The 14,811-nt window shown below is 38.5% G+C and overlaps 1 protein-coding gene across 4 annotated transcripts in view; it reads left to right on the plus strand.

Moving 5' to 3' along the window:
• The window catches only part of COL19A1 (collagen type XIX alpha 1 chain), a 336,630-nt gene that overhangs the window by 247,602 nt on the left and 74,217 nt on the right, over positions 1-14,811 (plus strand). For all 4 annotated transcript variants that reach the window (XM_050789707.1, XM_050789711.1, XM_050789708.1 and 1 more), the window contains 5 exons: positions 1,982-2,023; positions 9,509-9,571; positions 13,225-13,260; positions 14,167-14,202; positions 14,297-14,350. In XM_050789707.1, coding sequence (XP_050645664.1) covers positions 1,982-2,023; positions 9,509-9,571; positions 13,225-13,260; positions 14,167-14,202; positions 14,297-14,350 — 231 coding nt within the window. The remainder of the gene's footprint in view (positions 1-1,981; positions 2,024-9,508; positions 9,572-13,224; positions 13,261-14,166; positions 14,203-14,296; positions 14,351-14,811) is intronic.

Below are 14,811 nucleotides of genomic sequence, written 5' to 3' on the forward strand. Positions count from 1 at the left end.
CAAGTAGAAAATTAGATATATGAGTCTAAAATTCACAAGGGAAGTATATGCAGGGTGTATAAATTAGATATATGGGTCTAAAACTCAGAAGAGAAGTATATACTGGGTTTATAAATTTGGCTGTGTAAATATTACCTAAGCCATGAAGGTAAATAAGAGTGCTGGGGAGAAAGTGTTGAGTCACAAGGAAGAAAGTCCTGAGGAAATCCAACCTTTAACAGATGAGGGAAGAAGAAGTCACAGAGACAGGAAGAAACCAGGAAAGTAAGCTATCATACAAGCCAAGAGAGTGACAAGTGTAGCAAGGTCAATTAAAGAAGAGTCCATTAGAGTAAGCAGCAAAGATATTATTAATAACATTAGAGGGCCACATCAGTGGACTGACTGGGGCCAGTGTCAAATACATATGTGTTTAGGAGTAAACAGGAGATGAATAAGTGGTGTCAAATAAAAAATTGCACCTGACAAAGTTAAACAGGCAAGGAAGACATTATTCAAGGCTACTGCAATAGGAGAGAGAGGGCAGACTTAGTCTGAGCTCAATTCCATTGAAACAAAGTTCAGGAGAGTTTTTAAGTGTTGATGTAAGAGAGAGAACACACTTCCTTGTGTTTGCTAATTGGCTCTACCCAAAGGAAGGGTAACTTTCTCATATCTTTGTGACAGGAAGAAGGTTTACAACTTGGCACAAGGCTGAAGTTAGGCTCCTACCCTCTCACAGAGCCTGGAAGATAGTGGCACTATCTTCTCCACGATTACATTTTAAAGGGATGGTTCCCAGGTCCTTGAGAAAGACGTTCCCAGATTGTAAAACTTTAGGAAGATTTACATTTCGAAGGGATAGTGAAAGAACTTACAAATACAGATTTCTAAAGCAATTGGTCTAGAAAAAGAGAGGCCGGGGTCTGGAATTAGGAACAAGCCTGTCCAAAGTTGATTCCCGCTGAAGGAAACATTAAAGGCTGTCTTGGTCAGTGGACACAGAAAGCACTAACTACCCTTTTGAGAAAATGTCCAGAAATGGGAGGAAAGAGAGTAACTTAAGGGAAATGTGTGCTGGGGAACTGTATGCTTTTTGTGTGTTAAGTTTAAAGAAGGTAGAGTAGGTAGGTAGTCAGAGAGAGAAAGAGAAGTGTTAAAGAAATTGGCCAATTTTAGCTACATTTTATTTAACTTTACCAAATTGGCCAATTTCACCTGATAGCAATAGGTAACATTAATAAGGAAAATCTCCTAAGAAGGCAGAGGGCATGGGAATCAGAGAATTTATAGAGGAAACAGCCACTGATAAGAGATGAGACAGCTCATTAACTACCCGGGTGTGCATGTACATGGGTTGGTACATTCATTGACAGGAATTAGAAGTGGTATCTGAGGCCTGGCGCAGTGGCTCATGCCTGCAATCCCAGCTCTTAGGGAGGCAGAGGCCAGGAGGATAGCTTGAGCCCAGGAGTTCAAGACCTACCTGGGCAGTATAGCGAGACACCATTCTCCACAAAAAGGAAAAAGAAAAAAAAAGTGATGTCCGAGAACTTGTATTTTTTTCAGTGTAGTTACAGGCAAGTCACCTGCCCGGGACTGTAGAGTGTAATGTAGTGGTCTGAGAACAATAAAGCATACTTGAGAGTAGGGAGAGCAGATCAGAGATGCTCAGATACATGGAGAGGCCAGCTGAAGTGGCCAGATGTGGTTTTGGAGTAGTGAGTATTTATCCCCAGAGGTGTGATGTTTCTCCGGAGGCAATCTCCTTAAGAAGTCACAAAGAAGATGCATAGGGTTTCCAAAGCTGGAATTATTTAGAAAAATATTTAACAGGAATATTTAACAACGGGTGAGAGAGACAAAGATGTCTGCACAAATGACCTAGTATCCGTAAAAAGCTGTTACAGTACTATTATCTGACTACTTATACTGTTACCCATTGAATGCATTAAAAATTAGTGGATTTTTCTTTGAATTTTAAATTGTTTTTCCTCCCTAGGGAAATGATGAACATGAAGCTGGAGGCCTGAAAGGAGACAAGGTAATCAGAATTTTTTTTTTTTTTTTTTTTCAGATGGAGTCTTGCTTTGTTGCCAAGGCTGGAGTGCAGTAGCTCAATCTCAGCTCACTATAACCTCCACCTCCTAGGTTCAAGTGATTCTCCTTCCTCAGCCTCCCAAGTGGCTGGCATTACAGGCATGTGCCACCACTCCCGGCTAATTTTTGTATTTTTAGTAGAGACAGAGTTTCACCATGTTGGCCAGGCTGGTCTTGAACTCCTGACCTCAGGTGATCCACCCGCCTCAGCCTCCCAAAGTTATGGGATTACAGGCCTGAGCCACTGCACCCGGCGGTAATCAGATTTTCAAAGTGAATAGAAGGGTCCAGTATTTTCTACGGATTTACACATTCCCATGTGGGGGCAGCCCCCCGGCAGCAGTTAGGTTGCATCTCTGGGAGGGTGTCCAGCCTGCAGTGGGCAGGGGCCTCTGCCTGCCTCCTAACCAGGCAGTAGGATTGGAATCTGCTTCAGGGTCCAGCAAGGACTGCTGAGTAGCAGTTGGCTGCAAGAAAGAGAACATATCAAGGGGAAATTACTGTAATAAGATACATGAAATCAGGACACAAGACTTGTTTTGTAATTAAATGTGAATCCGTGTAGGTGGCAAAAACAATCTGAAGACCCCTTTGGCAAAATGCCTCAGGCCCAGGCTCACTGTTTTGTGTCTTCCTAAGTACCAAAACGTAAGCTGCCCTGGCAGCCATTTTGGTGGGGTTTTATACTGTCCAGTAGTGGTTTAGCCAAGTAATTATTTCAAAATAGTTTTAAAATTAAGACACTGGTAAGTTTCCATTGCATTCTCCTTGTCATTCGCAGGTTTCATTATCTTAACTGTAAAGATGACAGATTCACTTCCCCATTCAATAAGATGTTTCACTCCTGTTTGATTCTGAAATTGTAATGACCTTGGATTCCATGCAAATGTGCCATTGTCAGAAAAAAAATGCACATTAAATCTACAGGCAGAGATGAGTAGGTTTGAAAATACTCTGAGGGAATGTGACCTGTGAGTGCTAGCTATCTTCATTCATTCACCTGTAAAAATTCTCTAGATTGAGGGCAGGGGATTTTGACATGAATCCAAGAAAATATGACTTCTGTGTCTTATAAATCAATGCAACCAATCCATTCAAAAAGTCGTACACTCATCACCAGAAGTTACTACTAAAAGACTCTTGCCAGAAACTAGGAGCTTCTTACAGATTGATGATTCAAAATGAAGTTTTCTGCTAAATAAATAAATCATAAATAAAACCTTGACATTCTGAAAAAAGATATCCAAAAACTGATTACACAGCAATGATAAGTCATTTGTGTGAGTTAGATTTTATTGTTAGTACATTAGCATTATTTCCTGTAACCTAATAGCTAACAGAAACCATACGCCACCATAACAAACGCATTACATTTTAAGCAATGACTTCTGGACATATGCAGGCTAAGGGGAAAAAAAAAAAGGAAAGAAAGCCACAAAGCTTGTCACATAGGACAGCTGAGCAAAGAAGAGAGCTGTGACTTTTAAAGTAGTTAAATGATGATTCATTTCTTGAAACAAAACAGCTGGCTTCTGTTTTGCCGTGTTCATTAGGAAACATATGTTACTTAGACATTCTTAAGACCTCACTGATGAGAAATTTGATTCTGTAAAACAGGTGTATTTCAAACTCTAAGGACCTTTTCTGTTGCTCAAAATCTTTTCTAATTGCTTCAGAATCTTAAGTAGAATTAGGAAAAGCCAGTGGCATAACTGTTCCCTCCTCTCACTCAAATAAATAACATAGACGAGTCTACAGGGAACTTGATGCTGTATGTGATATAAAGAGACACATTAAAAAAAACTTTTAAAAAGCGTGATTAACAGGAAATTGCCAATAAATAATGCATAAAATAAACAAAAATTACAGGTGGTAGCTCGCACCTGTAATCCCAGCACTTTGGGAGGCGAAGGCGGGAAGAATGTTTGAGCCCAAAATTTAGACCAGCCTGGGCAATATAGTGATACCCCATCCCTACAAAAGTTAAAAATATTAGCTGGGCATGCTGGCAAATACCTGTGGTCCTAGCTTCCCAGGGAGGCTGAGGCAAGAGGATCACTTGGAGCCAGGAGATAGAGGCTGCAGTGAGCCATATCGCACCACTGCACTCCAGCCTGAGCAACAGAGCAAGACCTTGTCTCAAAACAACCAACCAAACACAAACATAAGCATAGCAGTTGCTGGAAGGGTGAAATCAACTCTACCTATGCAAGTCTACTTACTATCTCTTCTGAATCAATACATTAGTTTTAAAAATTGTAATGTAATTTAATGTGATGTAAGTCACCACAGTGATAATTTAAAGCTCCATCAAGCTGTTCTCACAGATCTCTGCTTGCACCTGTGGTGAACCCCGGTGCTTCTGAATCCTGGCTGCACATTGGAATCACATGGAAAGCTTTGACAAAATACCCACACTCGGGCTCCATCCACAGAGACTCCGATTTGGAGTAGGGGTTGTAGCTCTATTTAAAAGTGTTTCAGATGACTCTAATATACAACCAGGGCTAAGAACCACTGAGTAATAGGAAGAGCATGAGCTTTGAGACAAAAAGTTGATTGTGGCATTAACAGCTGGGTCACCTTGGGAAGGTCACTTCATTTTTCTAAGTATCCATTTCCTCATTCACACCATGGGCATAACTGTATCTACACAAAGATTTGATAGAAGGATTAAAATTAAATAACAGGAAGTTACTCAAAAGCACAATAACTAAAACATATATAAAGCCCTCACTAAAGATTTGTTCTTTTCTATTCACCCACCTCAATCTTTCCTTCCTCTCATGAGGTCTCATTTAGCACTTTTGAGGATTAATTGTTATTCTCATTCTTAGCACCTGGTCTTGCTCATCTTTGTATCTCCCACCATAATTTTGACAAAGAAGGGACTCAATTTGTGCTGTAGAATAAAATATTTAACCAGAAGAATAATTAAACACATAAGTGATTCATCATTCCTTTATAATATGCTATTTCTCAATGCACTGACCAGCAAAATAGAATTCCTAAAAGAGTCAACCCTTTGGAACCCGACGCTACAATGAAGCACCAGAACAAGCACAAACAGCACTGGAATATACACACCAATCATCCCTGGTTTAGCAGCCACAACCTGTATCAAGAACGCTACGATACAGGGAAAACCACGATTTGCAGTAAATGACCATGGAGACTGTCCACATGACCAGTCTACCAGTGTGGAAATGATGGATGATCCCTGCTCTGTGGCTTGACTGGGACTGACAGGATGTGGAGAAGGGATAATGTATTTGCAAGTTACTTGAGGAGAACTACTGCTTTATAGAGACAGTAGAACAAAATATCAGGATATCTAAGCATTCCTGAGAAAATAGCAGGTATCTTGTGGGGGAAGACTGTCGGGGAAAAGGTGGAGTCGCTACAGCCCCAAGCTTTTCGAATAGCATCAAAAGTGTCAAACTGAAGGAGAGTCTTTCCTGATGCAAAGTAAATTCATCACTTGTGTTTCAACTCATCTCTACCGTGATAAATCATTGAACGTTCAATTTAAATAAAAAATACAAACCCATATGTGTCTAAGGTTCAGGTGGAAAATGCTTTTTTTGCAGAATTTTATGAGGAAAGAGGTCTCTAAGATTTCCTTCCAGCCCAATGTCATCCGATGACTATGTGGAAAGACGAGCCACAACCCCTTTTTTGTCCTTCCTCTATATTTCCCAGGAGACCTATGTACATTGGTTCACCTGTATAGCAGCTATGAATATAATTACTCTTATTTCACCATGTACATTCTCCTCCCCTTCCCTTTTGATATTGGCAGATTTGATTTTTACAAGCAATTTCTAGACCCCTTCTTAGCTTTCTACTTTTATTTTATTAGGCAAGTGTAACTAGTAGGCGTATTTTTCCTTCACACCTATGCAATGGAGATTGTAGCACCTACCAGATGGGTAAAATGAACTTCACTCTACACCCTAATGCCTATACAAGGCTAATTGTCTATTTTCTCTATAAAACCAACAACAATTGGTCCCTAAATGTATCCACCAACTTCTCCCTCTCCTTACCTTGAATATGATTTACTATGTCTAAGAAAAAAATGGCTTATCTTATAATGTGGTAAGAATAAGAGTGATGATACACAGGATGTTTAGATACTATCATAGAAAAAAACAATACTTATGTAGCTTCCTCTGAATTAGGAAAAAGCCTGTATCCAGCACACTAAACTTTAAATTTTATGGATACTGCTTCAAAAGGCTTATTGAATATTTAAATTAAGAATGTGAGTGAATTTAGAGAAAAAAATAAGCTATGTATATATAGGTGGTATGTGGACATAGCGAATATTATGCAGTTGGGATGTGGATGACTGAACTTTGGGAAACACTGCTCTAGAATATTTGTACTGACAGGTCTGCAAATTGGCTTCTTATCCATTTGGTTCCTTGGCTCTCCAACAGGGCCTTACTATTACTAACTGAAAGCTTAATGGTATAAAAAATTAGTACTGAGGTGAGTCATAAAAACAAACACTTCTTTCCTAGTATCAACTCTCACAGCACAAAATACCTCTATGACCAAATATGTGAATTTTTCACACACAGCAAGCAAGCAATCAGTTCTGCAATACACACCAGCTGGTTGTCTTCTAATTCCATTCAATTCTGATGCAATTTACCTGGTGGTAGCAACAGATCCCACAGATTGAGGGCTCGATCCCACAAGACTGCCTTCTTCGTATGCCAATTGAAAGTCCCATGTTGTTTTTTCTGTGCTTTTGACCAAATGGCTATAAATCGGGGTCCTCATGACCCTATCCTTGGCTTTGACTAATCTGCTGGAACGGCTCACAGAACTCAGGGAGATATTTACTTATGCTTACCAATTTATTATAAAGGATGTCACGAAGGTTACAGATGAAGAACTGCATAAGGCAAGGTATGTGGGAAGGGGTGCCAAGCTTCCAAGCTTTCATGCCCTCCCTGGTCATGCCACCCTCCGGGAACCTCTACAACTTCAGCTCTACAGAAGCTCTCTGAACCCAGTCCTTGTGGTTTTTATGGAAGCTTCATTATGTAGGTGTGATTGATTAAATCATTTGTCATTGGTGACCAAGTTAACCTTCAGTCTCTCGCCCCTCCTCAGAGGTTGGAGGTGAGGCTGAAAAGACTCTAATCAAGCCTTGGTCCTTCTGGTGACCAGCCCAATCCCGAAGCTACCCTAGGGGCTGCCAGCTACCAGTCAACTCATTAACATACGAAAAGACACTTATTGCTTTGGGATTCCAAGGATTTTATGAGTTGTATGCCAGGAAACTGGGACGAAGACCAAATATGTATTTTACAATATTGTTATCAAGCAGATGGGCTCACTGCCCAGTATGCACTGAAGCCAATAACTATGGCACCAGCTTTTCAGAAAACAAAGATTTTATTGCAAAACCAGCCAGCAAAGAGACAGGAGTCAGGCTCAAAGTTGCCTCCTGGATTTGGGGATTGGGGCAAATTTTAAGGGATCAGAGAGCAAGAGACAGGATCTAGGGATGTTAGTTTGGCAGGGTCTGATTGGACAGCTTCAAATTTGACCATTTATGGTAAGGTATGTTGAGGCAGATTTTTGCCCTGGATATTCCAGGCCAGTGGACCCCCTTGCTTCTGAAAGAGTTCAGGTTCTGGTCATGTCCTGGTCTTCTTGATTCCACCCAAGGGGAGGAATTGTTGGTTCCAGCTGTTGTTACAAGTCCAAGCTTTTTCTGTTATGCGTGCCTAGGCTGCATGACTTGGAGTTTTGGGCTCCGTTATACCTTAAGGGTAACTCGGCATTTTGTTATCAGCAGAGTAGGCCCTGTTTGGGCTGGTTCTACAGTTACAGTATTGCATGAGGTTTTAAAATTTTAATAAAATTAAGATTAATTTAACAAAACATATCCCATAAATCTAGAAGACTAATTAATACAAACATGATCTTGTCTATCCATTATAGAAAATCACAAGATATGGATTAGGATATACATATAAAAATAAGCCAAAGATTTTAGGGCTGTAGTAAATTTGTACTTGAAGCACTTTTGGGTAGACTGAGGCTTCAAAATAAACAGTTAGGCACATCCACACAGGGGTCAGGATTAGAGATGTTCACTGCAGCCTTATTTATAATAGAGACAAGCTGATTACAACTCAAGCGCCCATCGGTGGGGCTGAGATAAACCCTGGTTTATTAACATGTTGGAATGCTACTCAGCTGTTACAGTGAATGAATGAGATCATATGTATCAATAGAGATGGATATTAAAAACAATGTTGAGTGGAAAAAACAAGTCGTAGTATGTTCTATATGAGATAAAGCTATTTATGGAATTTGTTTCAAATATCCAAAATAATGTTTATGATTCCACATATGCAGTAAAAGTACAATAATATAAACTGAAAATATAAATACTAAATTCTTGAGAGTGGCTCCCTCTGGGTGGAAATAGGAAATATAGGGGATTTCTTCTTTGTAAATTTTTTAATTTCTTTCATTTCGGGTACCTGGTACATGAAGGCTTAGTGTATTCTACTTTATGCTTTCTGTATTTATTCTTTTGAAGTAAAAAAATAGGCCAGGTAGGCAAAAATGGTATAGGCTCAGAAATGTAATGGTGAACATCATTTTGCAAAAATGCTCTTGAGGTTGGGGGAAAAAAAGTAGCCTTACATATCTTCTAGGGACTATGTTTAATTTAAAAATTGTGTAGGTATTCAGAGATCTTGGTAAACACTAAAAGGATGCACAATGCCGAGACTCCTCTGAAGCCTCATTAGTGATATAACTCCTTTCTTTAAATATTTCTTCTCAAATTACATTTTCCAAAAACACTCTGTATATGTCACATACAAATCTCTCTTCAGCGTTTTTGACCAGAACCTCCTAGACATTTCTAAGCTACTGCCGTCACCACATCTACAAGAATGCCTTATTTGCCCACAGCCAATCATCTAAGTAGCATTATAAACCCTGGAAAGAGCTGAGAGACTCATTTTGCTTCATATGACTACTGACTCTGCTCACCTAAACAAAAAAGTGCCTGAAATAAAATGAGTCTAGATTATTGTGCCAGTTAAACAGTCTGATGTCTTTGAGATCACACACAAAAAATTGGTTTTGGCACACCAGAACAAAATTATAATTAGTCTCCTCTAGATATTCTTTCCTGGAAAAATAATTAACTTTGTTTCAAATTACATTTAAGTATCATAATGAAATGTATGGATTTCTAAAAGACATAAAGCCATTGTGAAGTACTGACAAACACATTATCATACAAATAGTCTAAGTAGATTCAGAACTTTGCATTGTCTGTTGGATGCTATATAGTTAGCAGAGCAAGCAATCATTCTGTTCTGAGTCACAATAGTGCTTCTCTAACCATCTGCAAAATCTCTCTTCTGCTTTGTCTTGAAAGGGTGAAAATGGACTACCAGGATTTCCAGGGTCTGTTGGCCCTAAAGGACAAAAAGGAGAACCTGTAAGTATTTTAGCTTTGAGAACAGAGGAAGAATATCTAAAAAACTGGATTAAAAATATTTTTCCAAATCAGCCCCAATTCCACGTACCTTGGTTGATCCTGTCATGGGAAACAACCGATCAGATTTTCAAGCGAGTATTAGCTATGCTATGCTATGCACTAAGTCTTTCACGTGTATTTACTCACTTAATCCACAAAAAGGTTCCATAAGGTCGTCTATTATCACCTGTGTACTTCAAATGATGAAAGTAAGGCATAAAGACATTAAGTAACTTTGCCCAAAGTCACTCAGTACTAAGCATTGGAGCTGTGAATCACACCTAGGGGAGCTGATTCTAGAACCTAAAGTTTAAAATCACAATGCTCATCTGGTATAACTACACACTGTAGCTAAAATAATAAAATCAATGTATCAAAAGGCTAGTACAAATTGATCCGAAAGAAATTGGAAACACATCTTTCTGCTTAAATAACTGTTCTCAGTGTACCTTCTGAAGTTATTTTTCTTTCTTGATTTTTGTAAGATCAAAGTGGCTTCCCAACCACTTTTGAGTATTAGTGTGGCCGGTTTCTTTCAAAATGTAGTTCTTTTTGTGGGAAAAAGAGAAAAACCCTACAGTATCATTTATATTCAAATAGGACCACCTAAAGTGATAAGAGAAATTGTAGGTACAAAAAATGACTTGTTTTAATGCTCCTTTTAAAAAAGCAGTTTTCAAGAATCAGGCTTATCAAATGTTTCATCTTTGTTTAAAAAAAAGTAATACATCTTATTAAACCACTCTACCTCTTTCTTTATAAGAGTGAATAAAGGATATTGGTTTATCAGGGGACAAAACATGAAGAGGTCACTAAATTGCCTGCATGACAAACAGGAACATTATTTAAAGCATTCAGTGTTACAAAGTCAAATTTTCCCTGTGCTTCAACTTTAAAAAATTAACAATGACAGTAATTTTTGCAGCTTTAGAATCAGTCTGTGGCCTTGTAGCAGGACAAGCGGCAGACAAAACTCCTCAGACACTTAGTTAAAGAAGGAAGGGGTTTATTCAGCCAGGGGCATCAGCAAGACTTCTGTCTCAAGAGCCGAGCTCCCCGAGTGAGCAATTCCTGTCCCTTTTAAGGGCTCACAACTCTAAGGGGGTGCATGTGAGAGGGTCGTGATTGATTGAGCAAGCAGAGGGTCCGTGACTGGGGGCTGCATGCACTGGTAATTAGATCGGAAAAAAGCAGGATAGAGATATTCACAGTGCATTCCTATACAATATCTGTAATCTATAGATAACATAACCGATTAGGTCAGGGGTCGATCTTTAACTACCAGGCCCAGGGTGTGGCGCCGGGCTGTCTGCCTGTGGATTTCATTTCTGCCTTTTAGTTTTTACTTCTTCTTTCTTTGGAGGCAGAAATTGGGCATAAGACAATATGAGGGGTGGTCTCCTCCCTTAGCCTATGTACCCCAGTTCTTCTACTTTCGGGAGTCGTACTTGCCCTTAGTATTCAGTTCAAGCCTTCTTACACAACTACAGGATTTGGCAGTCTTTAATGGGGTTCTCCAACTGAGTATTTCCAATAATGTCTGGAAAATCTCATGTCTCAGAAGTCCAGGCTGGTGCATGCCCCTGGTACCTGCCAACTCTCTAGGTGCTCCACACTTGGAAGTTCCTCTTACCATCTCTTAACTGCTTCTCTAGGTCTCCACTGTCTTCCCTCCAAACCTGAACATTGACACCCACCCTCTCTTAATTTCCACATGACACATGGAGGACCTTGCTATAAGTTTTACAAAAATTTTACTGGAAAATCAAGGATTTTTAGAGCAGAAAGGAGAAACTTTCAGTGAGTTAGAACACTGCTTCTCAAATGTGAACGTGCACTTGAATCCCACTGATTCTAGGTCAGTAGGTTTGGAGCAGGACCAGAGAGTCTGGGTTTCTCATAAGCGCTCAGTAATGCTGGTGCTATTGTTCCATGGACCACACTTCAAACAGCAAGGGTTGGAGGAGTTCATAGTTCCTAGGAGTGATAGGCCTTTTCCTCCTGCAGGGATTTCCTCTGGCTTTCTCTCCTACCACTAACGTTCAAGGGCAGTCCATGTACCTCACAGGGACTGCCTTTAGCCCTGTTTTCCTTAACTAGAGCTTCTTTTCCTCCTAACTCTTCTCCATACCAGGTCCCTATTCATCCCCCAATTATCCCACCACCCCATACGTCTTTGCCGCCTTCCCCTACCCCTACATTAAAACAACACAAATTTTACATTATTATGGAGAGCAGTTTAGCTCTTTATGGTCTCAACCTTTCTATTCCAGAACAGGATGTAGACTTTACTTTTCATAGTAATCAGAAGGCCCAAACAGAAGAGTAGTATTCATTCAAAGGTAAATTCTGAACCACTGATCCCAAATGGTAACTAAAATGGCAAATTTTCCCCCACCATAGGACATTCAGAATATGGTTTGATGTGTAACACATCAGAGCTAAAATATAGTTGAGATCACCTAGTTGAACTCCATGATTTTATAGATAAGGAAAGGGGGCCTCTAAAAGATTAAGTGACTTGCCTCAAATAGTAGCCATTGGATCTAGGACTAAATATCAAGTATCTAGACAACTAGGCTCCCTGGTTTTTCTTTTTTCTTTTTATTTTATAACCAGTTACTTTAGTCAATGTGGCCACTAAACTTGACAGTGGCTGTAAATAAGCAGTGACATGAGCAGTGTCATGTAAGCAAAAACAAGCAGGGAAATAAGAATATAAATAAGGCCTTGATCTAATATATAGAAATTAACCACTATTAAGATATTTCATCATGTTGGGTAGATATGGATATATAGTTGTTCCTTGGTATCTGTGTGAGATTGGTTCCAGGGCTCTCAGAGGATACCAACATCTGAGGATGCTCAAGTCCCTAATATAAAATGGCCTATTATTTGCATATCACCTATGTATTTTCCTGTATACTTCAAATCACGTCCAGATTACTTATAATACATAATACAATGTAAGTGCTATGTAAATAGTTGTTATACTATATTATTTTTAAAGTTTGTATACTTTTTATTGCTGTTTTATTTTTTATTGTTTTTCTTTTTCAAATATTTTATATCCACAATTGCTTGAATCCATGGACACAGAACTTACAGATATGGTTAACCTCTTCAAGTCATTTTCATTAAAGTAGAAATGAAAACTAGAAAACTGTTTTTTAAATAATGATTTTATGTATTTAAGCACACAACCAACTGGAAGATTCAAATGAATGTCTTTCCATTCAACATTTTTATCAATTTCTTGCTGTCACTCCCATTTCACATCCAACCGGATGTGTGCGTGTGATTGTTTTCTATGTGAACTAGGCAGTAGGAAGCTTTGGCCTTGGGCAGCATTCCGATTTGCCAGCCACTTGGGATTTTATAAATGATATTAGAATGATTAACTCTTTGTTCATTTGGGAATATAAAGGAGTTTTTAAATTAATTATCATATATTTCCTTTAAGCTGCAAAGGCAGACTGTGTGGAACTCTGGGTATTTTTAGAGGTCTGTTTGCAATGGGGATCTGAGTTTGGCCTGTAGGGTTTATCCACACCCCGGTTTGGAGAGTTTACTTCTAAGAGTGTTTAATTCTATCTTCTACCCCTTCTCCTTAGGGAGAGCCTTTTACAAAAGGAGAAAAAGGAGATAGAGTAAGTAGATATTTTATCACTATCTTGGGTTTTCTACTTCATTGATTTTTTTTCTCTCTGATTTTCTGGTATGTTTAGTTTGGAGTCTAATAGATTTGATTAAATAAGGTCCGTGAGCATTTTACTTTTTCCTCTGTGATTTTTAACCTTTTATTTTGATAAATAAGAAATTTTAAGCCTTGTTAAGTGTTGTCATGCAAGGAGACTTCAACATTGGTATGAGTTTTCTAATACATTGTTTAACCAATTACTAATAGTGATTGGCCATGAATGTTATATAAGGCATCCATGTAGGATATCACAAATATCAAATTAAAATAAAAGATACATTTTTTTCAAAAAATTCTGTTAATGGCACAAAGTGGATTTATCAAATATATTAATAAGTCACAGAAAATGTAAAAAGCAAACTTGTTATAGCCAATATTGTCCTCTTTTGTATAACCTTAATTTTGTTGTGATTTTTTTTCGTTAAGCACATATAACTAATCATTAAGCACATATAACTAAAAGTAGAATCACCAACACATATTACCTTAAATTCTACTCTCCCTAATTCCTTCTCTGAAGTTTTAATTCTCTGGGACATAAGATTAGTTGGTGGCAAATTATAACTATGTCAGCTAAGTAGAGAATGCGGTGATTGCTAATGGGACATGATAATTACAGTGTCAAAAGTGGCATTGGGGGAAAAACTATTATAATGAAAAAATCAAGAAAGTATTGTTCATTAGTAGTAAGTATTTTCAATCATGTTTTAGAATGAACTCTCCTTGATTTCATTATGTCTTCCATAATTTCCCTTTTTATTGTATGTTAGTTACTAGAAATTCAATTAAAGTATCAGAGATATCCATTTCCATCTGAATTTAAGCATTACCCCTATAGTAATTATTTTATTTACAGGGAGAACCTGGGATAATAGGATCACAGGGAGTAAAGGTAATTTCCTGGCATTCTTCAATTTCATGTCCAACCTTAATTAGATTATGAAAATTAAAGCAACATTGATCTTTCCTTCCCCCTATGTGTTTAGGGTGAACCTGGAGATCCTGGTCCCCCTGGTTTAATAGGAAGCCCAGGACTAAAGGTATATAAGAAATAACTAAGATTTATTGGGAAATAATTTGGGAATTATAGCCATTCTGTGTAAAACAGGGTGCTTTGGTGTGTCACTCATTTTCTTCACAAATGCTCTTCGAGACTTTATCCTGTTTCCATGGTGACTTTCCCCATCCGCTGCATTTATTACACACATAGTAACTATCTTCTGGTTCACAATAGGATTTCTAAACTCTTTTTCAGAGCATATTCACAATAGCATCCCTAAAGGCTTTAAGAGTAAACAATGTGAGCTAAATCTATGACCTTGAGCTATATTCTTAAAAGTAACAGAATTCAAGATTCAGTTTCTAAACCAAAATTATGTAACCTTGAGTTGCTTGAGTATCCCAAGTGGGATTCCACACCAGTGTCCCAAGAGAGCAGCTTTTGGAAAATGCAGGAGAAATTAATGTGGTGTACTCACAGACAATGGGTAGGGCAAGTTAT

Source organism: Macaca thibetana, chromosome 4 (genome assembly GCF_024542745.1).
Source record: "Macaca thibetana thibetana isolate TM-01 chromosome 4, ASM2454274v1, whole genome shotgun sequence".
NCBI classification, from domain to species: domain Eukaryota; kingdom Metazoa; phylum Chordata; class Mammalia; order Primates; family Cercopithecidae; genus Macaca; species Macaca thibetana.